Source organism: Anser brachyrhynchus (genome assembly GCF_964034855.1).
Source record: "Anser brachyrhynchus genome assembly, chromosome: Z".
Taxonomy (NCBI): domain Eukaryota; kingdom Metazoa; phylum Chordata; class Aves; order Anseriformes; family Anatidae; genus Anser; species Anser brachyrhynchus.
Window position 1 is genome coordinate 29,023,788 of NC_137697.1, and position 26,940 is coordinate 29,050,727.

General features: G+C 39.3%; 1 protein-coding gene across 1 annotated transcript; it reads left to right on the plus strand.

Annotated features, from left to right (window-relative positions):
• LURAP1L (leucine rich adaptor protein 1 like) lies at positions 1-25,371 on the plus strand. The gene is made up of 3 exons (XM_080573820.1): positions 1-192; positions 1,028-3,072; positions 24,635-25,371. Exons 2-3 carry the CDS (start codon positions 2,839-2,841, stop codon positions 25,007-25,009), a joined length of 609 nt encoding a protein of 202 aa, XP_080429946.1. The 5' UTR covers positions 1-192; positions 1,028-2,838; the 3' UTR covers positions 25,010-25,371.
• Positions 25,372-26,940: the final 1,569 nt, after the last annotated feature.

The window sequence follows — 26,940 nt, forward strand, 5'->3', positions numbered from 1 at the left end:
GAGGATATAACAAGGAGCTAAAACACTGAAAATGCTAGCAAAGGTTGTTCTATATGGCCATATTCAAACAACAAAGGATTCAAAACAACTCTGAATCTCACCTGAAGATTGGACAGCACAAGGCAGAAGAGAACAATAGTATTAAAATGAAGATAGAGGATTTTCATCTTACAGAATGAAAATACAGCTTAAGTACTGCTTTTGTTTACTAAAAGAGAAAACTTTCTTTGAAACACAGATTAGTCTATCACATCTTGTAATGCTGAAGATCTGAGAGGGTGGGTTTAACATAGATACATATTTTTACCCTTCTAATTCAAGAGTAAACTTATTGACTGGCATGCTGGTATACTCATGCAAAGAGATGAGAATCACACCATAAGATAGTAAAGCATAAAATCCTGAATGCATAAGGTACATCATATAGTTCCGAATGTGGAATGTTGCTCATCTGGAGCAATAAAAAAAATGTTTTCATTATTTTCAGATTGTTTACAGTAGGGTTTGTGGAAATTTTTATGAATTGGAACACATTTTAAAAAACACATGAAACTTTGGTTGTTTCTTCTCATATTTTCATTTTAAAAACAAAGTTCAAATATATTTTAATCATACTTTATATACACTTATATATAAAGTGTATATATATAATAAAGTGTGTGTGTATATATATTTATATATATAAATATATAACTTGCTCCTTGTACAACAAAACCTCCTTTTATAGTTCAGTAGTGTAGCAACAGTAATATAAACTTAAACCTTTACTTAACAAGATGTTCATAGTTCACACAGGAAGAACTTCAGCACAGTCCTTGCTAATTTACAAAACAGCACAAATCAATATTGATTTAATGATATACAGAAACTGTTCTCCAAATATACAGAAATTAAAACAGAACTTTATAACACATACTGGGGGTGGGGGGAACCCATAAGGACGATTCTGATTTTGTGTGTGTGGTTGTTTCTGCCTTTCTTTTCTGATAAGAATCTTTATGGTTTTTTGTTTGTTTTCTGTCATCAGAACTAAACAGACCCATCAAATACAAGAGATATAAAAGGCTCTGTGTATGTCTCCAGCAGAGGACTTCCAGATGGTTTGAATATATTGACAGGGTAAGTGTCTTGGTCTTAAATCAATGCACCTATGAAATTCTCACTCGTGCCAGCAGAATTTTTGCTTGACTGTACTAAACCCTTTCAAAGCTCTCCGATTAACAACTCTTAAAGTACTGATGAAATTATTGGACAGGGCACATCCGGTTTGTTGTAACAATATTTTGTTTTCCTAGGCTTACTTTTTGTGATTTGAGTTGCTGTAAAGTACCTGTCCTGATCAGAGTGGCTGGCCAAACTTTCTCACCCCCCCCCCCGCCCTAGCTCCACAGATGGGACTAGTCAAACTGCAAGTTTCACCACTGAAAGGTCTTTTTCAGTGCCGTGACAGGCACATGGAGCAACACACCAGGCCAAGGATTACCAGGGCTCTTCTGCCACTGCGATCAGCATGGCCAGTGCATACCTTGTTACCAGTTACGGTGACCCATGAAGCTAACAAACTTTGCTTTTAAAGGGAGGATGGGGGTACAAAAGTAATAATGGGGTCATGGAGGAAGGGGGAAAATCAGCCTGTCTGCAATGAAACGTGTTTGACAAGTGGAAATAACATTCACCCTGTAGATACATCTAGCCCTGTTAGAAAGTGATCTAAGGTCACAGCGCTCTAGGGATTGTTTTTCTTTTTTGTTTCCTCTTTCCTTCTTTTCTTTTTTCTTTTCTTTTTTTTCTCTTTTCTTTTTTCTTTTCTTTTCTTTTCTTTTCTTTTCTTTTCTTTTCTTTTCTTTTCTTTTCTTTTCTTTTCTTTTCTTTTCTTTTCTTTTCTTTTCTTTTCTTTTTTTCTTTTCTTTTCTTTTCTTTTCTTTTCTTTTCTTTTCTTTTCTTTTCTTTTCTTTTCTTTTCTTTTCTTTTTTCTTTTCTTTTCTTTTCTTTTCTTTTCTTTTCTTTTTTTTTCCTTTTCTTTTCCTTTTCTTTTTTCTTTTCTTTTTCCTTTTCTTTTTTCTTTTTTCTTTTTTTCTTTTTTCTTTTCTTTTCTTTCATTTTTTTCTTTTCCTTTTTTCTTCTTTCCTTTTCCCTTTTCTTTTTTCTCTTCTGTTTTTTCCTTCTTTTCTTTTCCTTTTTCTCCTTTTCCCTCTCTTTATCTTTTTTTCTTCTTTTTCTTTCCCTTTTTCTTGTGCTTTCCCCTTTTCTCTCCTCTCTTTTCCTCTTTTCCTTTTTTTTTCTTCTTTTTTTTCTTTCTTCATTTTTTTTCTTTCCACTTTTCCCCTCCCCTTCCCCGAAGCCTCACGCCGCTCCTCAGCCCTGCCCGGCAGCTCCGGGCCGGGGTGCGCGCTGTTGGCCGCGGAGGTGCGCCTCTTGTCCCGGCATTACGGTAGGAGGGCCGGGGCGCGCCTGTTCCACCTGCCAGCGGCCTTTTAAGTTGCAGCGGGCCGGGACGCGCGATGACTCGGGTCGCGGTGCCCCGGCCGGCCGCCGACAGCGCGCGTCGCGGTCCAGGTCCCGCAGCGGGGTCGGGGCGCTCCCGCCCCCTGGCCCCGGGGGAGCTGCCCCCCCTCGCTCCCGCCCGCTAGTTTTGGTGTCCCCCCACCCAGTGGCAGGGCAGGGGAGGGCGGGGGGCGGCGTGCCGGGAACCCCCATGTCCGCCGCGGTCCACCCGGGCGCCGGCCGCCGCGCTGCCGCGGGTCACCGCTCCTCCGCGCCCCTGCAGCGGCCGGGCGGCCGCGGGTAGCGTCGGTGCCGCCCCGTCCGGCGCCGCGGGCCCCTCCGAGGCCGGCAGCCATGGAGCCCGGCGGCCCCCCTGACCTCCGCGACGTGGAGCAGAAGCTGGGCCGCAAAGTGCCCGAGAGCCTGGCGCGACCGCTGCGCGGGGAGGAGCACCCGGGCCGCGCCGCCACCGCCGCCGCTACCACCGAGCCCGCCCGCGGCCCCGCTGCGGCCCCCGGCCCCCGCCGCCGCCGTGCCGCCGCCCTCGCACGGCTGGAGACGAAACTTCACCTCCTGCGGCAGGAGATGGTGAGTGCCCGGGGGGGCTCCCCGCAGGGCCGCCCGGAGGGGACGGGGTCGCCCCTCGGAGCCGGAGCCCGGCAGGGAGCGGGCGTGCCGATGGGCACGGTGCGGCGCCGCCGCCTCACCGCGCCGCACCTGCTGCCTCTCGGCGGCGTGTAGCTGGAGAGACACGGCAGGTTTCTGCACTGGGAACTCGGCCTGGTGTCCTGGGACTCTGCTTGTGGACGTGGGTCTGCAGGGGGTTATCTAGTTCTGACCAGACACCGTGTAAATGCGCGGTGGTTCTTCGCCAGGCTCCTATTTGTAACGTGGCTGAGAGGATTTCTGTGACTCGACTTACTTCTGGACTTCTGGCCTGCTTACTGTTTTAAAGCAGGTGCTTGCCCTGCGTTGTGTGCTGCTGTCATCGAGAAATTTTGTTTTTCAGTGGTGCCATCAAATTGCCACCTTTAAGGCAAAACTGAAAGAACCATCACACTATTTGCAAGCAAATGAGCCACCAACCAAAAATATTGAACACTCAGTAGGTACGATTCTTACAATGCCCATTGGGCCTCAGTTATATTAGACTGTAATCATTGTGCGAGATCCCAGAAGAACATTTTTTTGGTAGCAGCCCTTTTCCACAGTTCTTGATGCATAACTTGCTTGTTCAAATTCCGTACTATTTTCTTGTTGGGATGAGGATTTTGCTGGCAGCTTGTGGAGGTGGCTTTATGCAACTGTCTTGGAACTCTGCCATTCAGAGCGAACAAAGCAATCTCATCCTATGTAAACAAGTACAATGCTATACCATTGTGCCTGTCCCGGTGCAACCTCATGTATATATAAGCAAAAGGTCAGTGGGTGGGTGGGAGAGTTCTGAAAGAATAAGCAGGCTAGGAGGAAAGGGAAATCCCTTTGGAATGGGCATTCTGGGAGTTCATAGCCAAGATTACAACCTTAATCTTGAAAAGTCACGTTTATATCACAATTAGTGCTTTACGACTTCACATGCTTTAAGAGATGCTTGCTAATCTAAACTATCATGCATTTCGGTGTAATGACCACTGAGAATTTTAGTTTTTAACACTGTTCCCCATTGTTAGCATCCTTTGTGTTAATTCTCAAAGTTCTATTCTTGTACGAGGGTTGTAGAGTGACCTGTGCATAGATTATAATACAAAAGTCTTAGGGATGTTGAACTGCAAAGGTAGCAAATAAGACGGATGGAGTTCTTGGCATGACTGTCTAGACATGTCATGGCAGTTATGCCTATTAAGGGATAAAAATCAAGCAATATGCCTTCATCGTGTTTTCCTTACTAGCTGGTCTCTTCTTCATCTACTTTACATGTGAAGTTTCACATCAACATCTTTAGTTTGTCTGTATTCTTCATTCTGCTTCCCAATTTTCTTCTTTTTCCCCCCTGCTCTTGGAATGAACAAGTTTTAGTCTCACCTTCCTTGATCTCACCTATTCTTTCTCACTTCAATGTCTGACTTAGTTTTTCACATCTAAACTCATTGCTTACACTAAGTCAGGGGAGTTCTGTTGCACACCTCGTTTGACTTTTATTCTGTGCATGCCCATTCAGCTACTTCTATAATGTCTGTTTGTTGTACAAGGTGAAATACAGTTACTCTATCTACATACTTTTTCTCGTGTCATCTGTTTTCTATAAACCAGAGCTTGGAAGTTAGCTGTCTTCTTATGGTTGTCTACAGTAACATAAGATTTCTCCTCTGTCCATAAGGTTTCTTCAAGTTCTTAATCTGTCCCTTTCCCTTCTGCAGTTTTCTTGTGACAGTGTACAGATTTGTACAATTTAAGAACAACAGTAGATAAGGAGAGTTTCTATGTCTCTTCCTCTTCCTCTGAACATCACTCCTAAAACAGAACCAAAACTTTTCATCTGTTGTCTCACTGTTTCACATCTATTAGTAGCATATTATTCTTTGATTCTGATGAATATCTAAGAGGCCTTGATTGGAGAGAAAAATAGTTACTATCTGCTATAATATAGCATTATAATTATTATAATTATATTATAATATATATAATTGTAAAAAATGGAAAAAAATAAGAAGTTTAGAAAACCAAGCAACATCTATTATGCTGTCTTTTCCCAGTTGCTCTGTGATACCATCTTCTGCAGCCTACTCACAGAAGTTCAAATGTACACCTGTGGGGGCTTTATTTGGCTTGCTTGCTTCAGGCTTGAGACAACCTTTTTGTACATATTTGCAAACCAAAGTTATTCAGGCTCACCTAGTCACATATAAATAACTTGAGACTGACTGTTGTGCAGATGTCTTAATCTTTATTATTGACCAGTACATTCTCACTATATTATCTTCTAGGTTTTGTTAACGAAGACATTTTGAGCAGACGTGGCTTTTTTTTTTTTTTTCCGTACAAATTGTGCATTTATGTACCTCAACTTCTGTCCTTTCCCACAAGTATTGTTTGTCACAATGGCTGTGCCCATCTTGACAAATTCCAACTAAATCTGAGAAATAAAGCTATGTTATGGATGAGTACATTTTGACCTTTCGTTGCATTGAAATCACAGTGATTCCAAAGCTTTTGACTGTGCTAAGGATGTATTAGTTATTATGAGCTATTATGAGAGGAGGAACCTCTGTGTTCCACTGACACCCTGTTGTTTGGCCCCTGACAGTAAAGAACAAGGAAAGCGTACCGGTTGTAATGTAAACCCGGTTGTAATGCTTGGGAGCGTACATTAAGCCTTATCTCAGGTAGTATGTAATCCTTCCAGTGACCGAAGTAAATTCAGTTGTGCAGGAATGGAGGTAGGTATAATTTTTCCTCATTTTAAAATGCAGGACCATCTTCTCTCCTTTCAGTGCACACTTTCCTCCAGACACCAATGAAATTGATTCTTCTGCTCTTTCAACCGCCCTATATGTTTATCATGCTTCAGAATGAAGTACTAATATTTGTTGATTTGGATGCTTCTGAGAAAGAGAGAGATGGTGGAAGCTCTGAAATGTCTGTCATCACGTTGCCATGTCCTTGGGCCTGGAAAAGCATGAATAAAATGGGTGGACATGATTGCCTCCCATATATCATCTCCTGCAGGAGAATGTTAAAAGAGATGAGCATATAATCATGTCCATATTTGATTTAGGAGTAGTGTTTTTGACCATGAGTTTAAGCTCCTGACAGATAGGCAGGTGTGTGGTAGTAAACTGTACATCTGCTGACTAAGGCCTTGAGGCTTGCATCTTGCGTCCCCTGATCCTTTCGCTGTCTTGAGTAGATTGTTCTTTTTCCCTGGAACCGAATTTTGTAGTCACTGGAATCCTATGCAGAATGCCACAGAGTATCTTTCTTGAACTACGGACCTGCTAAGCCAGGGCACCTTCCCCTTCTTTACCTTCACTTTTCCCATCCAAGTCTGTGATTGCAACTGCTCTGGTAATCCTGAAAACCTTTGAGGCATAAGGCCATTGCATAACAAGAGAAGCAAGGTGTAATTGCTAACGTGGGTCAAAATGCTGTTCTCTGGTCAACCTAGAATGTGATGAATACTCCATACCCCTCACAGCTGTGATCCTGTTTCTTACGTGTAATGCTCGTGAGGTCACCACTCAGTACAGCTGCATGCTGCTGTAAGTAATCAACATGGCTCATAACTGCTGAACCTGAGAGCTGAACACTAACTGCTGCTGCTTCAGAAGCCTCATTTCTCCTTCACAAGCTCTGTGTTTACTCAAAGAGAGATTTTTATTAACACCTGAAAACGAAGTATGTTGTGTTTTGTTTTTTTTCTTTCAGTTCATATTTTTCTCAAATTGCATCTTTGAAAGCTAAAGAAGTTAGAGAGAGCATAGTCAGAGCATAGTCTGTCTGCACTACACACAATAAAATAATAACAACATGCTTTGCATAAGAGTACTTGGGTCCAAAAAAAGGTAAACAGTGTCTTGGAATTAAGAGGGAAATGGCAGAGCTGGAACTTTTAGATGAACTTTCTTCCAGTGAACACCGTTGAGGATCAAACATCATTAATGCGCCTGAAGGCCAAACTGGGTATTCTGAGTGTGGCAGGTTTGGTGGTGTGGTTTTTTTTTTTTTTTTTTGGGGGGGGTGGGGGGAGAAGTAAGTGGAAACAATCCCATTGCCAAGAAATTGAGTATGACAGATTTAGGCTAAAGCTGGTTGGGAAAGAGGCATGTGCCTGTGCAGTCTCACTAGTTGATTTTTTTTTCTCCCTTTGCTTTAATAGTCCTGACAAAATGAAGCAGAACTAGTGGTACTTGTACTGATTGGAATTGAGGCAAATACAGTCATTATGATGCTAGTCCTTCCTCTTCCTTTTTTTTTTTTTTAACAATTTTTGCATATACTTAGCATGTAAATGAAGATGCAGATTGAAGGGCAGACTTTCTGTAACTCTCTCTTACCAGCTCTTAAGATTTTGAGCAACTTCAGAATTGTTAGAACAATAACTGGGGGGGGAGGAGGGGGTGTCTGCTTTTATTAGCTTCTTTGAAAGGCATTTTTAAAAAGTCAATAAATGTAACTTGAAACATCTCTTTTAACACTTGCTGTAGGTACAGGCGGCTACATTTACTGTTTCCAATGATAACATCAATTGACTTAGTTGAAGCCAAGATATGATTCAGTGTGTCTAGTCAGCAGTGCAAAACTCTATCAGATGCTGGTTTTCTGTTAGATTAATTGGAATTTGTGCTTAAAAACTTGATTGAAGATAAAATCTTAAATATAAAATTACTAGTGGCTAAGCCTCAAGCCTGTGTAGGAGGGTTTGATTAACCTTGGTTTCTTAGTGAGCAGTTGCTCAATGAACCCCTGAAGTGAGGCTCTTCTTAGAACTAAAAAGAAAGAATACAGAAATAGAGATTAACTTATTTCCACAGGTCTTCCAGAAGTTCACTGGAAAAGCTCATAATCTTGGATCTTGCTAAAAAGTTCTCTCTTTTGTACCCTCCAATTGTCATGATGTGGTTGAAGGAATTTGTCATTTTTATGTGGCATTTAGATTGCACAGTGATATTAGGATGCTCAGATTAAAAGGAATTTGTAGATTGATCCTTTGGGATAATGACCAAATCTAGCAAGAAAAAAATAAAATCTAATTATGCTACCATAACTTTGCCAAGTTTTCTGACTTTAAAGACCGTCTTCAGCAGGACAAGATAAACAACTTTATTTAGCTTTGTGCATACTTAAGCATCTTTTGGCTGGCAAATTTCATGCAGTACCTGGTAAAAGGATTTGAATTCTGGAACATCACCGTGTTGCACGCAGTCAGCGCTTAAGGCCATTCCTGTTCAGCTGTACTAGCTAATGAAAGGTTTAAGTCCCCAGAAAGTACACGTATGCTTACATAATTAGTTACTGCTTGACCAGGAGTCTGTGAAACACTGCAGATACCTAACCTAGCATCATCAGTGTGAAACACATGCAATACAAGAGATTGTCACAGCAGTCTCATGGATGCTTGATTGCACTCAAGAGATGGAGTTAGTTTGCCAAATTACAGATGAGACTTTTGACAGTCCTGATTTGAAACAATGCACATTAGCATTTCATGCTGTTGCTTTCCTGATTATTTTGTTTCAAGGATGGAGGAAGAGTTTTGGCTTTGAAGTTGTTTTTTAAAATCTGATTGATGACAGTTCATAATGAAAAGATGTGGTGTTTTGCTGAAAATTAAACCCCTTCTGTACAGAGCTCTACAGTTTAAGTGATTTACAGTAGCTTACAGCAGATTGCAAACTTTCTAATGAAATCAGCAGAACAGCATGATTTTGTGTGGATACTTAGGGCTAACCGTAGTTAAAAAGAACCTTCTGTGTGTAAACTCAAAAAACTTGAAATGCGCAATACTAAATACATACATTGACCAGAGATGACTGGCCAACAAGTGCTGAAAAGTGATTGGAATTTTATGAAATCAAGGGCAATTTCTCTCTCAGATTTTCACCTGCATTTGTAAGCATAACAGTTGAGAATCTTACATACAAGCAACTCTAAAAGATGGCTTGTGAGTTATTATTTGTGAAGATAAAGACCTGAACTGTAGAAGATCTTGTAATAAAAAGGGGAAATTTCTGTTACAAAGGCAGAGTTGTAGCCTTTTCTTTCCAATCCTCACCCTTGTAAGTGGGGTTGCTAGCTATAAGCATTTACCACTGGTGGATTTGTTTTTGCCATCATGTCTGTTGTTCTTTCTGTTGAATTTTGGCTTCAATCAGCTATTTATCCTCAGTGGTAGAAAGCTGGGGCCAGTATTTAGGAGGGCAGCTGGAGCCTTAGAAGTCATCAGTGCATCACTAAGTTTCTTACTGTAAGATCTCTGCTACTACTTGCGTAGCAATGCTCAGGTCATTTCAGGTCAGAGGATCTGTGTTCTACACAGTCTATAAACTTATGGGTAGGTATTCTAAAATTCTAACTGAAACACAGGTAATAGGCAATACATGAAATTTTAGTATGATTTTTGTGAATGCAGACCTTACGTACTGGAGATACATAGGAAGCTGGTGACTTGTTAAGCTCTAATGACTCGAGTAGTTTGAGTAAGCCCTGCTCTAAAACAACTGCAGGAAAAGTGGCTACTTGCAGGCTTGTCAGAAAGCTATTAAACATATCTACAATGCTGAAGAAACTGGTAATTACAGCTGTTAAAAACAACTGAAGAAGGAGGGAGGAGAAGCTTGAATTTGGACTGAAGTGTGATGGCATACATCAACAGAGAAATTGTGAGGAACAAGATTACCCAGTTTGGGCCAATAAGCTTACTGGGTGCTTAAGGAAAAATAACTTCTGTAAGACTTTCCATGTGTCTGGCTTTCTCGTTAGGGAGGTTTTGGGTGTATTTTGTTAGTTTAAGCTGTTCAGTCTTGCTGTCCTATGGCCTGTTGTTTTCAAGCACGGTTTGGAAATATCATCCTTGTCATTGGATAACCTCAGTTAATGCCAAAAGGGAATCCTAGTACTAAGAATTTTAAACCTGTGAATCTTGACCTTTTCAGTCACTTAATAATAATTAACTTTTCAGCAGTAGACAGGATAAGTTATTCAAGGACTAGAGAAGGACTGGAGAGAGAATTATGTGGGAGTGACTGCTGTGGAATTTCAGGGAGATGATGAAATATTTGTTCTGAAATATATGTCTGCAATAAGAGCCAAGGAGATTAACAGTTAAAACAATTATGTTTCTTTAATGTAGAAGATAAAACATTCTTGCACATCTGTACTTTGCAGTGTAAAGGTATGAGTGTGAGGGGCTCTTCTGTTATCAGCTGAACGGCTACAAACCAGATCTAGCTGGAAAAACTTGCACTTGCACTCACCATAATAATGCTGATTATCAAGTGGTAAGCCTTGCTCTGAGGGTAGGTAGGTTTCTGGACTTGATCTTACTCTGTATCAGGGTGCACAGAGCCATATGGATATATAAACGGCATTGGCATCCCTTGAGCCACTTACGCTCTTATTTTGTGTCTATAACAATCTGCTAGAACATTTATCACAGAGACGGTATTTATGTATGTTGTCATTTAAATAGGCACACCATAATCTACATTGCATTGCTTTTTGCCTTTTTTTTTTTTTTTGTAGTCATAAGGTGTGTGACTAGAATACTTAATTCAGTAGTTGCTGAATTCACAGCTATGCTTCTGTCAAATTAAGACATCACTGTGCCTGCAACATGTTTGGACTCACTTTCATAAGGTAACCGTTACTGGAAGATGTGATTTGGAGAAAGATTTTAATTAAACTTGTTGAAGCAATCTTACTACTTTTTCATAGTTTTTCACATGTTCTGTCTTTGGCAGCTGCTGTGTGCAGCTTAGGCATCAGTGGTTGTCTTTCCATGTCTGTCTTAGTCTCTAGTGAGAACTGGGTTATGTCCAAGTGAGCAGTGGGCCATTTAGGCACATCCTGTGATGTTTTGTGTTCTGAAGAACTTCAGTCAAGTACCTGAGCAGTTTGCAAGCTCCACAGAACACTTGGTTGTGGAGGTGAAGTGTTCATTACAGCCAGCTGGAATGGACTCTGGTAGGTCTGTAGACCTTCTCATTTGTAGAGTTTTGAAAGGTATAAAACTCGCACCCAGGTTTTATCAAATGTAGAAGCAGATACAGATGGTCCGTTACTTCTGAAATACCCTGTATGCTGTTCCAGCAGTGAGTCCCACTGGCTTCCAGCCTGGGGCTGATGGGTATGTGAAATAAAACACAGCTGAGGGTTCCCCCCGATGTTGCTCCAAAGGAGGTTTTCCTCCTTCCGTAAGAGAAGGGCACTAGAGAGTTTAAGCAATGTATGCATGTCAGATGTTAGTGTTAGCTACTCTGTTTTGTCAGGCTATGCACCCTCTTCCCAGAGCTTCCATAAATATGGAGAAGAGAAATGCATGCACAGCTCTGAAACCCTATTGTCATCAGTCTAATCCTTCTGCCCCCTTCATGCCAACCTGGCAATTCTTAATGCTTTGTCAAACGAATGATATGACACATTTGTTAGGTAACAGGAAGCACAAACACACAGAGCTGCCAGGGGAAGTTATCTGCATGTTTCATTTGCTGTGCTGTAAAACAAACTCCCTGCAATATTGTACAGCCTTGCTGGGTGCAGTGCCAGGTGAAGTGAAAGCATTTAGTGCCTGTAAGGCAATGCTGAATTGCTGTTTAACTACTGGGAGTTTCAGACTTTATAAATGTTTTACTGGCTTAATTTTGTTCAATGTTGTTAGATACCAGCTGCATTTATGGCTAAAACGCTTCCAGAAGGAGAGTCATTTTACTGCATTGCTGTTTTGGCCTTGCTGTAGATGCAGAAGGAGGTGCACATCCAAGAATTATAATTTATTAGATAGGTCAAGTGTTTCCAAACTTCATGTTTTTACCGCAAGATAAACAAATAAATAAATAAAACCCTGCTTTGCATGTTTCTGTCTGTATCTTTTTCTTTTTTTTTTCTGTTCTCCTACAGAATTTCTACTGGTTTAAATTAATGTTCAATTTGAAATGACTGAACTAGATTTTGTGACTAGGGTGCATGCTTATAAGGCATAGCAAACATTGGACACTGTTCTCTCAATAGTGTTTGCAGAAAAGAATATTTTTTATTTATAAAGCTTCAGATTTTGACCTTGATTCTTGCAATAATTATAAACGACAGTCCTGATAGCAAGGAGAAAACTGCAAAGCATTTCTGTATTAGCAGAAGTAGGATCTGCATCAGTTTGCTACCTTTTCAAAAACTAGTGAAGTGAATGGTATCTGGGATGAGACTAACATTTAAGCTTGAAATGGTGCCTAGAGGAGGGTGGCTGCTCCTGGCCCACCATGAGCGTGAATTTGTTCTCTACATTTGGCTGCTAAATACGGACTGTTTACTCTGTTGGTCAAACCCAGACAATGTGTGTTTAGAATAAAGCACGTGAAATGAAATAGTGGTAACACGTTTTTTTGTGTGTTTTTTTTTTGTAGTTTGATACTGAAGAATCCTTTCTGTGGGCAGAAGGGTATTCTAACTAAGAGAGTTTGGATGATTCTGCACACAAACATGCTGACTTCGAGAAGTCGTGCCAGTAGCCGTTGCAGGCTCAGACTATTTTTTGTTCTAGGCTTCTCGACACTATACAGTTCGAAGAGGAGCGGACATGAAACCAAAGTGGAAAGAGAACTCTTCCTGACCTGTGACTGCAAGTTCATTTTGCCTTCACAGGGACACTTCAACCACTGTAACCATTAAGAGGCCTAATTAATATCTCTCAGGAGGACTTTTGCATAGGAGCGGCTGAGGGAGCTGGGGTTTTTCAGTCTGGAGAAGAGAAGGCTCAGGAGCGAACTTATTGCACTCTACAGGTACCTTAAAGGAGGCTGTATCGAGGTGGGGGTTGGTCTATTCTCCCACGTGCCTGGTGACAGGATGAGGGGGAATGGGCTAAAGTTGTGCCAGGGGAGGATTAGGTTGGATATTAGGAAAAACTTCTTTACTGAAAGGGTTGTTAGGCATTGGAATGGGCTGCCCAGGGAGGTGGTGGAGTCACCATCCCTGGAGGTCTTTAAAAGAAGTTTAGATTTAGAGCTTAGTGATATGGCTTAGTGGAGAACTTGTTAGTGTTAGGTCAGAGGTTGGACTAGGTGATCTTGGAGGTCTCTTCCAACCTAGATGATTCTGTGATTCTGTATTTCAGAATATGTCAATCTCAAGTGATGGCCTATGGCTGGTTCCTAGTGTTACAGGGTTTGTAGGGGAAAACTAAAATCCTTCAAGAGTAGAGAAGAAAGTCTTCAAGAGAAGAGAGCGTTACTAGTATGCCAAAGCAACAGTAGTTTTCTTCAACATCAAGTGCCAGTGGAATTGACTTACTCATTTGTTAGTGCCTAGCATTAGTTGGCTGTGACTGGAACAATAGAGGGGAGGTAACTGCTGTTTTCTCCGTAGGCAGATGAGGCAGCTCACAGTGACCAACTCATATAGCTCGTTATACATTCATCAGTGCACAGCAGCAGTCCTCCCATTTCAGAAGAAAAAGAAGTTTAAGCCCAACAACAACATGATGTTTAAGCTTTTCTTTTTGCTTGGTCATTTCCTTCCTGTTCTGTTGAAGTTCAATGACAAAATTACACTAAAAGAGCCCTATCCTGCCCTTTTAAGGTAAAACCATAGTTCTCTAGCTCAGTGCAACATTGTTGTGGCCCAGATTTCCTTGTCTAGTTCTCTCACTTCTCAAACGATTCTGATTATGGAATTTGGAGAGGGTCTCTTTATTGGAGAGGGACTCTTTATCGGGGAATATATTGATAGAAAAAGTGATAATGGTTTTAAGCTAAAACGGTAGATTTAGATGAGATATTCAGAAGAAATTCTTCACTCAGTGGGTGGTGAGGCACTGGAACAGGTTGCCTGGAGAAGCTGTGGATGTCCCATCCCTGGAGGTGTTCAAGATCAGGTTGGATGGGGCTTTGGGCAACCTGATCTAGTGGGAGATGTCCTTGCACATGGCAGGGGGTTGGAACTAGGTGGTCTTTAAGGTCCCTTCCAGCACAAACCATTCTGTGATTATTTTCAAAGGCCATATTTGTCTTTTCCTAGCCTGGGGCAAATCTGGCACTCTGTTTCTGCTCCCCAGCTAGTCAGTATTTCCATAATAGTAAGAGAAACGGTAAATGTAATCAATTACCTTGATTCTTTCCCATTCTACTCATGCCTCTGGTAGTATGAAGTAGCTTTTAGTAGTAGAGATTAATATTCTGTGCTGAACTAGGATCAAGACACAGTGCTGCAGTCGTATGGTATGTAGAAATATTTGCTAAGAACCCATTAAGGTATAAAAATTGAGTATGAGTCTAGCCAGAGTGGTCTAGGAGAAGCTGAGGTCTGCACCATGTCCTGTGGTTGATGGTTATTAGTCAGAGCAGGGATCAAATAATGTGGAAAGACAGGTATCTAGAGTGCCTGTGTTTGACATTTTTGGAAGTTTATATTTCATGATTGATTACTCCTGCTACTTTATCACGTCTTCGGCTAGAATCTAGGATTTCTGTTTATTTGATTTTTTTAATATGTGTTTTCACCTTAGTTGCATAATCATGCCTTGTAGCTTCCAGAGTGGATTACTTCAGTGTGCTCTGTAGGAGCATACCTATGAAAAAGGCTTAAAAACAGCAGCCTGCTTGGTTAATTGTGTTAGCCAAGTTCAGCATTACAGCTTGCTAAAAATGGTACTTATTTCTTGTTTGCTTCTAGTTTTTTAACCTTGATAGCCCAGATGCAGATTGGCTGTGAACTGTTTGATCCCTTCTTAGTGGGTGAGAAAGAGATAAAAGGAGTTAACTATTTATAGGTATCTGCAAGTTTGAAAGTGTATTTTTAGTTTCAAGACTCAAAATAGACAACTTGGCTTCACTTTCTCTGAGAGATCACAGATTTGCTAGTACATTCAGGTGAGCACAAATCATGTGAATGAACAGTACTTTAGCAGGATGGTGATTGCACCAGTGGAGAGATTTGGGTGAATTTTTTTATTTTAAAGAAAAAAATAAGACTGAATCTGAAAGACGCTCAACTTTTAATGGTCTACAGACTATACGTAAGGAAAGGAATGAAAAGAAAAAAAAAAAAAAGAGGCTTGTATGATAAGATGTTTGGTATTTTTTATTAAATAGTTTTTAAAAAGATTTGGCACAGATACGTGTTCATAACATTTCCATAGGAAAAAATCAATGATCAGCATATCACTTCTTAACTCTGATAAACCAGTTCTAAGATGACGTGATCGCTTACTATTACAAGGCTGTCTTGAAGTTCCTTTTTATTCAGATAAACCTTCAGTAAATAGGATGGGAGTGTGCCAACAGTAGAGATTTGACTGTTAGATTAAAACTGTGCTTTTAACAGAACCTACCCAATCACCAGGGCCACAGAATTATTACAAACAGAATCCTACTTTGAACTCTGAGAAGGCAAATATTTGAATTTTTTTGAATCTCATGTGTCTCTCCAGTGATACTGCAAAACCAGACTTGAATTTCAAGAAAGTTTAGTTTTGTCCCAAGTAGTAATATTGTCATGTCTCAGTTCTGACTTGAATAAAGCATGTGTTGTTTCTTTCCTTTTTTTCTTCCCCCTTTAAGAAGAGTAACAAGTTGAGGATCACTCTTGTCTAGGTACAAGCAATATTTTCAAGTTCCAGATGTATCTGTAAGCAAAACCCATGATATTCTATCACTGTTCTTCTACTTTGGTGCTTTTGAGCATATTTACACAGTGCCAGTATTAAAACTAATTGATTTTGAAAGGATGAGTAGAGGGCTGGAGTCCTCATTAACCTGACCTAGTTCAGAAAAGAATAAATATTTTTTCCAGTATTAGCACTGCATTTTTAGGAGCATGTTTTGATCAAGGTAAGCATAGGTAAGTTAATGAAAGCAAAAAAAAATCTGGATATGCTGTTGAGCTGCAGTGCTGCCTCATGTTGGTGGGGAGGAAGCGTACAGTTGCTGTGTTGTGACAGATGCTCAGAGCACATTACAATGGTGCTATGATAGTCCATCTGCTGTCACACTTTCTGACACTGTTTGCAGCTGCTTCGTATTGACCTGAATGTTTGTAGTGTCATTACCTTGTCTGTCAACACATGTGGGTCCGTAGCATGGACTTCCCTGGACACTTTCACCTCTGTCATCATAGATACGTTTCCAAGGTCAGATGTTATTTTTATGACAGCAGTATATGATATTTAGAAACATGCAGTAAAAACTTCATACTGCATTAGATGCTTTCTACTGTTCTTAAATTGTTACAGTTCCTCCCTGCTCCCTTTCATGTTTCTTCAACTGAGCTTTAAAACAATCAGGAGCTTCCTTTTATAGTCTCTCATCCTTCTGAGGCTGGATGTTTCTGTGGTGCTTCAATATTTAAAGTTCTGATTTAGCATTTATTTTATTGGGGGGGGGCAGGGAGGAGGAGGTGGTGAAGTATGGGCTTAACTAACTTAATTTTTCCTGCTTCTTGCTCTCAGATGTGTGGCATATTTCTCTCTGATAATAGTAATCATATCTACTTAGTAGATATTAAGTCCAGCTTCGTTTTCACAGTAGAATAAAAAGACAACCAAAAAAACAAAGGCAAAATGATTTTTCCCATGTGAATTTCGTATTACACTGAAGTGTACAGAATATCTCAAACAGTATAACATTCAAAACTAAACCAGTATTTTTGCACCCTACTGAATTGATGATTCATCCAAATCATAGAGATTTTACTATGTATTAATGCAAATGACAGGCTACACACTGATACTAGCAAGAAAAGGATGATGCACATTCCAGGGAGGAGTAAAAAGGCATTGAGATCCACTTTTTTTATTACAGAGATAATGCAATTAAGCAATTGCACAACTCGATGGCATGTATTTTCCTGTCAAGTCTGAAGGGGATCAATTAGTATGTATAAAGCTAATATATTCAAATAGGGTGTCGTAAGAGAAATGTAAATAACTAATACTGTAGTTTACGAGAAGATACCAGAAAATAACCATGCTGGCATAATGTTTTGTTTTTGTATTTGCAAGAAATGTCTTTGAAACCCGTTCATTGAATTACTTACTCTTAGTGCTTACTGAGCTAACTTTTTCCCTCATCATGTTCTGCTCTGCCTCCTGATCATTTTGGTGGTCTCTCAGATCTGGCCTAACCACTTCCTTGTTGCAGGTAATGAGTGGTTGGTTTCAGGTGCTTTTCCTCCTCTAGTGTGAGATACAGAGTTCTGTCTGCAGAAGGAGAGTCCTGTCTGGCTGATGTCAAATCACACAGTCCTCCTTTTTCCCTCTTACTTAAGAGACCCTGTTCACAAAGCTACCTTATGTTGCTACCAAATTTTATATAAGGACCTGTAGAAATACGTGTCGTAAGCACTTGGTGTGGTATTGCTTTGGAATCGCAGCAGGCTTAAGAGAGATCGTGACTAGACTAGAGCCTCTTTTTAAACTAGCAAGGTCAAGGGCGCGGACAGAAACTGTAAATTTAATAACTGCACATTCTCTGGACTTCATTGTAGGGAATGCTGCCTAAAAATCTACTATGCCTTTTAAAATTTGTGAGTCTTCAAGAGAAGCACAAAGATAATAATGTCTTTTGCAAAATAATGGAAAAAGTAAGTTGTCAGAACTGCTTCTGTAGCCCACCAAAATGTTTTTATTATGACTCATTACAGAAGTGCATCTGAAAAAGGACAGTGTAATTTGCTTAATTTGCAGAAATAAACTAGATCAGCAAACTGCAACTATAAATCAAGGATTTATCTGGGAAATTGAGATTTGTATAGGTAGCTTTTGTATGTGCCTCTTATTGTTTGGAGACTACCCCAAGTGTAAAAACCAAAAGGAAAGAAATGGGAAAACCTTCCAGCAATGCATTGTGACTCAAGTCTATGCTGAAAGAAAACAAAGAAAACAGAAGTGCAAAAAGCTATTGATCTACCTGTAACACTATTAACTGAAATTTAAAGAATGCGTGTGTTTTACTTAGTGTGAGGTAAATCAATCTGACACACATGGCCCTGATGAGCACTGTAGCATCTACCTCAACCTATTGACAATTTAAGATGTGCCAAACTGTGGTTACTGTGTTTATTATTTATGCATGTTAAGAAACTGAGGAAATGAGAGAGCTCACATGCAGTGTTTGATAGGTTGAGCGAGCTTCAATTATTGTAGTGCATGAATTTAATCTGAACTAGTTGATTTTGCGGTGGAGTGGATGTGGAACGTCCCCACAAGCAGTTGCAGTTCCACCAGTGAGTAACTGATCCCTTCTAGCTAGGGATAGTTAACCTGTGTGCTTCTGCTCTATCACATGGAATCTCCTTGGCTTTTTGACAGGTGATGATGAAGTTTGCATTCAAATTCAGAAGTCAGACTAGACACTGCTTTTTTATCCTGATCCTGAAATACCATTGCCCAAAGTGGCTTATTTTAAGAACCGCATGCAGACACTGTGGAATCAGTAGGGCAGTTTGGTAGCAGACAAGAGGTTTAAAGTCAAGCACATACATAAGAACTGCTTAAATTGGGACAGAGCTTATGCGCAACCTATTAATTAACCTGTATGTTTAGGGAGCAGAAATTTTACCCTTATCTGTCATTTGTGATTTTTAGACATATTAAATGAATGGAAGAAAAAACACTTCTTTCTCTCACTGTTGTTGAGAAGCTATTGTAATATCATTCTGAGCCTGCTAACCTTCAAGTGCATGTGCTGTGTGGTTGTTTTGTGGTGGTTGCCTAATAAACAAAGTCCGTATGTGTGACCACATTAATTCCTGTTGTAAATATGTTAGCTCAGTGACTCCAATTAAGTAATGCATATATTCACATATTCCGAATCTTCCTAGCTCGTTATGCATGTTCTCACAGAGTCATCTCTCAGAGACGATGTTTTATTGATGAATTGTATATCCTTTTATATTTGCTGACTGAATTTGATCTTCTTAAGACTAAATCTGCTCAAATAATTAAACATTTCCAACAAATGTTTATTTTATGCTTCATCTCTTATCTCTATCTTCGGGAATTACTTTTCTTAGTTACTTTGAAAATTGTTGCTCAGTATTTGTAATAGAAAAAGCAATTCCAGGAGAAACTAGAATAAGCTTGGCTTCTGAGGAGAAGCAGACTTCTCAGAATTCAAAATAAATTGACTGTTAGATTTATTTAATTTTTGTTGCATCTCAGATGAATTCATGGAGTTCATTATTCCATGGAAAACTAAGGTAATCTGCCATTAAAAAGAGAAAGGGGAGGAGCTAGGCATAGATGGGTAACCATAAAACTGTTTATGACTGTTTATGATGCAGGAGGGTGGAAAGCTGTCTCTGACACACCGTAGGAAGAGGAAGGCAGCAGCAATGTAGGAGCAGTAATGCTCCTAAACTGTAGTGGTCACACAGGCCTGTTTGTCGTGGAAAGATTGTGTTGGCTTGAAATTCATTTTGTAAAAAAGGCAGTACAGATGGATGTGGCAGTACTAACAACAGATGAAACTAACTGCAGTACCCATTTCATCTAACCTCTTCATGTGCTAATTCTTTCTGCAGGATTGTTCAACCGCCAGACTGCTTCCAGTGGGGTACCATGTTTTGCTACTGTTCACATGCAACTTCCAGTTATTGTGTATAACTGTATTGTGGATAACTGGACAAAGGTATACTGCTTCAGAACCACAGATCCCATGCTACTGAATCCTTGATGAGTGTTTGAGCCCTAGGGATCCTGTGCAGAGCAGGGTGACTTAAATAACTACCTGAATCCATTTAGGTTTAAGATTTCATGTCTTTGAGTGACTTACTTCACTGTGCTATGACTGAAAGATCTGTATTGAAGGAAATACTTTGTTATACAAGCACGCTTTTTTCCTTTCCTTTTTCTTTTGTGCTCATTAAAACACACAGCATAAAGATGTTGAGGAGAAAATTAAATCAATGTCTTTTAAATAAACTTAGGAATATCTTTTTTCTCAGACCACACTTAATAATTGCCATTAATATCACTGCAGATTTGCTGTTTTTAAAAGAAAGAAAAAAGGGGGGGGGGGTGAAGAGAAAAAGGAAAGGAAAAAAATAAAAAAGTATGTGTTTCTAGGAACTTAAAAGAAAACAGACTGCAGAAAGGAACTAGTGTTGCAGATGGCTTTGACAGATTAAAAGGATATATTGAATTGAATTTTTTAGCTTTCTTGTTTTTAGAGGGGGAGGGGAGCCGCTGTGTGTGGAGCTGACTGGAAGCTACATCTACAGAATATACAGCAGGAAAACACAAGTCCATTTTGCCAGTAGTCTGAGTGCAAGTGCAACTTTGATCCAAAAGTAAAATGACCAGACTAGGACAGCTAATTCACGATTTTGGACAACTGCCAAGAAGCATTAATTGTCTTTGTTAACAGCCGTAATCATTATCGTTTTATTCTAAAACTGATAACCTAGTCAAATCCTGTTTGAAAAACACTGTACGTACAGAAACAACAGGAATATGTGTATATGTCTTTTTGTATATATGTGTGTGTGTGTGTGTACACAGATGTCTGTATGTGCATTTATACATTTTTTGTGTAACAGTGTCATGCAAGTGACAGTGTTGATTATGGAAGCCCATAACCAAGGCTAGATGAGTAAGGGCAGTAATGTTGTTCTTGTTAGAACAACCAGTGTGAGTGTGGGAAAAGAGATGTGAGTGAGTGTTTAGGTCAGATGTTCCTTCCAGACTGAAGAACTGGTTGTGTCTGAAAGCTAAACTGTTCTGTTCACTAATACTAGCACACTGTGTTACATGAAAGATGCTCGCTGTCACTTTAATTTCGTTATTCTCACATGCCACGACTAGCTGGTTAATGTTAAGCATTCCTAGGGATCTGTACTCTTGTGATTATGCAAACCAAACAACAGGATATGTAAGCTAGGTTGTAACCAAAATTTGTTTTTCTCTGTCTTACCACAATTTCTTTCTTGCTGTATGTCATAACATTGTGCTGAAGACTGATACGGATTCCCACACACCTTGCCTTTGGTGGTGTTGTGCTCTACATTAAAGAGTAGCTGTAGAGACTGTTCCAAAATGCCTAAATTAGATACAATTCACTCTGTTTAGATTATTGCTGAACTGCACCTGTTACTGTGCATGGAGCTGTCAAATGTAATGAGATTGTATTGTGTTTAATCCCTTTAATTGAGACCTCTTGGAACTGATTGGTTTGCTCCAACAGTTACATGAGTTGCAACTGTGTAAGTACAAACTAATGTGATTGTGTCTGGGCTGAAATACACAAGAGGCAAGAAATGTCATAGTGACGTTTTTATGTTATCAGTTGATAAGTGTCATTAAAGATCAGTCTTGGTGGATTACTTTTTAATGTTTGCTTTAGGAAAAGTACGCAATGGACATGGGAGACTTGGGACTAAATAGTAACTAATAGTAACTAAATAGTAAATAATAACTTGAGGAGGAGGACTCATCAGCAGGAATGCAAAGAATTAGTCTAAGGAGGCCGTTCCACAGAAATTCTGAAGCCATAGATACATGAAGAGCAAAAAAAAACATATCCTCTAACCTGAAACTGAAATACACGAGATCTCCATTTTATCTAAAGGTGACTGTTTCATCAGTGGTGCATTGGTGCTAGTTCCATTAAACTTTGCCATAATCAGCCTTTTGGGAAATTGCTGTCTCCAAACTTGCATATATACAGGAAATTGGTGAAGTCTGTAGTTGCAATTGGGAAGTCAGCTAATTTGCTGCTGTCACGACAGCCTGGTTGCCAAGCAAATGGTTTATAGTGATTTATGGGCTGGAGAAGAAAAGCTGGCTTGAGTAGGAGGGCTACCAAATAGTCAATCTGTTTTCAAAACCTCACATCTGAAACAATGATAGATGGGCGTCATTGTTAAAACTATATGGTAAAGCTGTTTTCCACGGTAACAGATCATCTATATTAAATCCTGTGAAACGGGAGTGAGTCTAATGCAGAAGTTGTTTTAGGGACTGCGAATACTTACCTGACAGTTACCTAGACAGTCTGGTACTTGTAAAGTTTGAAAAATCTTTGTGTTGGGTTGACCCTGGTCAGTAAACACCCATCAGCTGCTCACTTGTCTTACCACCCTCCAGTGAGAAGGAGGAGAGAATCAGAAGAGGAAAAGTGAGGAAAATTCATGGGTTGAGAGAAACACAGTTTCAAAAGTAAAGCAAAGAGGAAAAAAAATAAGATAAATTATGCAAAGGCACTAAAAATAAAGTACACAAAATCACTCACTATCTCCCAGCAGCAAACTGATGCCCAGACAATTTCCATGTCACAGCTACTTTGGAAAGACCAAATGAGTCTTCTAATGCTGGACATGACATTATGGAATATCCATTTGGTCAGTTCTGGTTAGCTGTCCTAGCTGTGTCCACTGCAAACCTCTTGCTCATCCCCAGCCTTCTTGCCTGGGGGGCAGAGTGAGAAATAGAGCAGGCCTTGACACTGTGCAAGTACTGCTCTTCTGTAGCTAAAACATTGCTTTGTCATCAATGCTGATTTGTTCGCAGAGCTAGAACACATCACCTGTAGAGGCTGCTATGAAGCATCCCAGCCAGAGCCAGTACAATCCTCTGTTGTATCTAACAGAATAAAAAATACATTAAAATATTTTTTGAAAACCTTAACAAGTCAGTGTAATTTGGGATATTGAAAAGAATTTGGCATTTGAGTATGGAAAGAATCATGTCCAAATGTCTTGCTTGGCAAAAGAAGAAATAGCTTTTGCTTCCTGAGAATATCAATCTCATTCCAGTCCACTGTAGATGAACAATACAGATGCTATATTTCTGTATAATAATCATGGAATTGGAGAACAGTATAAAATGTCTATTGTCTGACATAACAGATCTTAACTTGTTTTCTTGTTTCTCAGTGAACTAAAGCTGTTCAAATATACTGCTTTGTCTTCTGAATTGTCTGAAAGTTAACATGTAAGTGATCTATGGAAGAAGAGTATTTAATGTATTTAATGTAATGTATTTAATACAGTGAGAGATTGTGGCACAGATTTTTGTAGAGAAGTACAGACAAATTATATCCAAAGGGGAAGTAAAATACGTATATTAAATTGGTGGCATACCTGCATGTAATATGTTTGATTTGTACAATTGGAGGATGTAAGAACATGCGATAAAATATGACACAAATTACATGGTAGACATAGTATCCTATGAGTTCTTCTGAAATTACTTTTTTCTTCCCAGTAGTTTTAAACATGCATGCCCTGTGTTGGCACTGTGGCAAAAGTTTATGTAGGCCCAGATCTGTGTGGATGTGGAGATTGCAAGTGTGTCTATTGTGATGTCGAACATTTAGTATTTCCGAGGTGCTACTGGAAGGGGCTGCAGAGCTAATAAGGTTGCAAACTAGCATTGTCTTCTCATCGGGATATAGCTCAGACACACTTCCATGACTAAACAGCTGTTTCACAAATTCACACTGTGGATGGGAGTAGCAGCTGCTACTTGACCATATGGGCAAACCCTGAATCATCTTCAATTTGTTAGATTACCGTCTCAGTAATTTGTCACTTGTTTCATGTGACGAATAGGAGATTCCACAGAATCTCTTGCCAATGCTCATCATGGTTCAGATGAAAAGAAAGAAGCAATAAATTAAACACTAAGGCATCACCTTTATATGTCATTTCATTGCACAAATTTTAGTAGAAGTGTCTTGCTAAGTTTTTCTAGTAAGGAGAACATAAAGTGCTGTGAGGTGCAGCACTGCAATATGCCACTATGCTTTACCATTAACACTTCTGTGTGTGTGCATCAACCATGAGAATTATGTTGCAAAATAGGAGTTGGTGTTTGGAGAGTATTTTTTGTTCAGTTATTTTTTGCCGATTGTCAGTCTTTGTTAGTCTATAACACGTGGTTGACCACAAGGTCATAACCTTCATCTGATACGAGTTTAAATAATCAGAAATTTACAGTTTCAATAATTAGCCATATCTGTTTCAACTCTTGGAAATTTGTACTGCAGCTTACAACATAAACTCAGATGTAGTGTGAATAAATGTTTAAGATCAACAAGTCTTTTTTGCAAATAACGCACATCTGAAAATTTTAGATTACTATCATATTCATAACAAAGAGGATGGGAGGTGAATGCTTGGCTGCTTGGATCTGCTAAATAGCTGAAAGTCATTGTAAATGAACACGGGGTTGTGTCTTGGTTCTCTAAATAATGAAAAATTATCCGCAGGAGTTGTCATGTCACAGCTATATTTCATCTACTAGCATCATAGTGGTAACGTTTACAAGTCTTGTTGATGACTAACATTCCTGTTAATGGGCTGCTTATGTAGCATGATTAGGTTCCGACTTGAACTTCATTGAAAGTATAGTAATACATATATTTATATACGACTATTTAAACAGATTTGTGCTAGATACTGAAGGCAAGTTTTAAAAAATCCTTCTATTGCCGCCAGCCTGCTATTTAGAGTCTGATTTTAGAGCAAATCGCTAATCTTTTTAATTGCTTTTGCCTTGTAGGTTAATCTCCGAGCCACTGATGTCAAGCTTATGCGCCAGCTACTTATCATCAATGAAAGCATTGAATCAATCAAATGGATAATTGAAGAGAAGGCCATTGCCAGCAGAGGTAGCAGTTTGAGTGGTAGCCTGTGCAGCTTATTGGAAAGTCAGGACACATCCCTCCATGGCAGCTGTAACAGTTTACACAACTGTAGTGATGGACTGGATGGAATATCAGTGGGGAGTTATTTGGACACTTTAGTTGATGACGTCCCTGGTCGCCAAACCCCTTCTGATATGGACCAGTTTAGTGATTCTTCTATTATGGAGGACTCACAGCCTCTGCATAAACATCCCAAAATTGATTCTGATGAGTACTACTGTTTTGGTTAATAAAAGAAAGTTCCAGTGGGACATACATGCACTTGTATTTATCCTTTTTCTTTGCTGCTATTTTGTTTCATGTGCAAAAACCCCAAATTTCTGTTGGAAGGAAATCATACTACAATATTTTGATTCCACTTCAGAACTTTCCTGTTGCTTCTAACACATTTCCTCCTTGGTGGGTTATCTGCTTCTGTCCTGCTCAAATTTCTTTCTCTTAATTTATTATTGCTTTTTGGTTTTGTTTTTTACAGTGCTGTATTTACAGATCTTTCAAAGTGGTGAAGGAAAAGCTTTATCTTTAAAATGAGACATCAGGGAATGAGGGCATCAATTTTGTACTTGTTGGCAATAAAATATCTTCTGATAAATATATGTTGTGGTAAATTTTCTTGACCACTGGGTTTGGCTTTTCCAAAGACGCTGTTCTTACTGAGCCTTAAATCTGAATCTTGAAAATACCTCTACAAAATAATTTTGTTTTATAAGCAATGATATTTGATCCAGTTAAGCTGCCTTCACTTGGAGTTTAAAGTACCCTAAACGATTTGGGGGGGGGGGGGGGAACGAGGGGAGTCCTTTCTTCATTTCTTCATGAATTTTCTCATGATTCTTGTCTAGTTATAATTTATAGTTACTGGCTTCATTAATGTCTTGAAGTGCACTCCAATACTGGAAGCTCTGCATGAGAGAATATTTCATTTTTGTGCTTTGCACTTTTCATTTTTATTGAACCTGCTGTTTTGTTGGCACATCGTATATGTGTAAAAAGAGTGAAGGAGGCACCCCATGTTCAGAATACCTAATTATGATAGTTTGGATACAGAGCCAACAAAACAATTATTTTTAAAATAGTATTTTTTAAATTATGTAATTTTTAAAATGACTTTTTTTTTATCTTGAAATTTTGAGGGATCTAGTAAAACATTTTACAGGAGGCAACCTGCTAAAAGGCAAGTCCTGTTCTGGTTTTGTATGCACACTCCCACCCCTAACAGGTTTACTTTGTTTTTACAAAGTATTATTAATAAGAAGTATTTCCCACTGCTTTTTTTGTTTCCTGTTTTACAAATAAGAGTTTCTTCTAACCTTTTTATGCCTACTGGTATGGTTGAGAGCTACAGTTAGTCTTTTACATTGAAAAGGTCTGAGAAGAGAAACAGGAACAAACTTCTGTGTAGAAAGTCTCTAGCTTTGAGATTCCCCTGGCACATGCCTTTGTATAGATTAGGGAGCAAATTTTCATTTTAATTGGTTTCAAATCATGATGAAAGAAGATTATGTCCACATACAGTAAAAGAAAAATAAGAAAAAATATATAATTGAACTGGGCTGTCGTGAAGAGATTAATGAATTTGTATTTCCAGCTTATATACAGTGGAATAGGTGCCGATACTTACACATTAACTGGAAGAGTCTTTTCATGTCTGTCTGTATTCCTACCACCATAAAGCATGAAAATTATGGAATAAACTAATGTTTGCAAGGTATAATACAGGCTGCCTATTTAAAATGTGTTTCACACATTCTGAAGCAGTAAAGTCAGTACATGTCTCAGTCAAAGTTTGTTTTCTGTCTTGATTTTGAGAAACAGTAGTTGTCCAGAAAGGTTTTGCTCTTCCAAGCCATGATTCCATGGACGTGTTTTGTCCAGGCTTTATCAACAGCAAATGTAGCGAAAAGGTAAAAAGTCAAGAAATTGAAAGTGATAATCTGTGCTTTGGGGGTACCTCCATTTTTTCTCAATACAATAGGTGTTTCTGTCCATCAAAATCAAAAAGTAACATATGTATTTTTTACTTCAGACATTATGATTTGTTCAAATAGAGTGAAGAAATTTGTGGTTACCAAGAATGAGGCTTCTCAGTGAGAGAGAGGCAACTGATCAAACAGGGTTTTGCAGGTACCTCAGAAGTAAACTTCTGAGATCAACCAGGGTA

What these genes read in the sequence shown, in the direction of transcription:
- LURAP1L (XM_080573820.1), top strand. Translation starts at nt 2,839, where the DNA reads ATGGAGCCCGGCGGCCCCCCTGACCTCCGCGACGTGGAGCAGAAGCTG. An exon ending in ACCTCCTGCGGCAGGAGATG is followed by an intron (nt 3,073 to 24,634) that starts GTGAGTGCCCGG and finishes TTTGCCTTGTAG; the next exon opens with GTTAATCTCCGAGCCACTGA.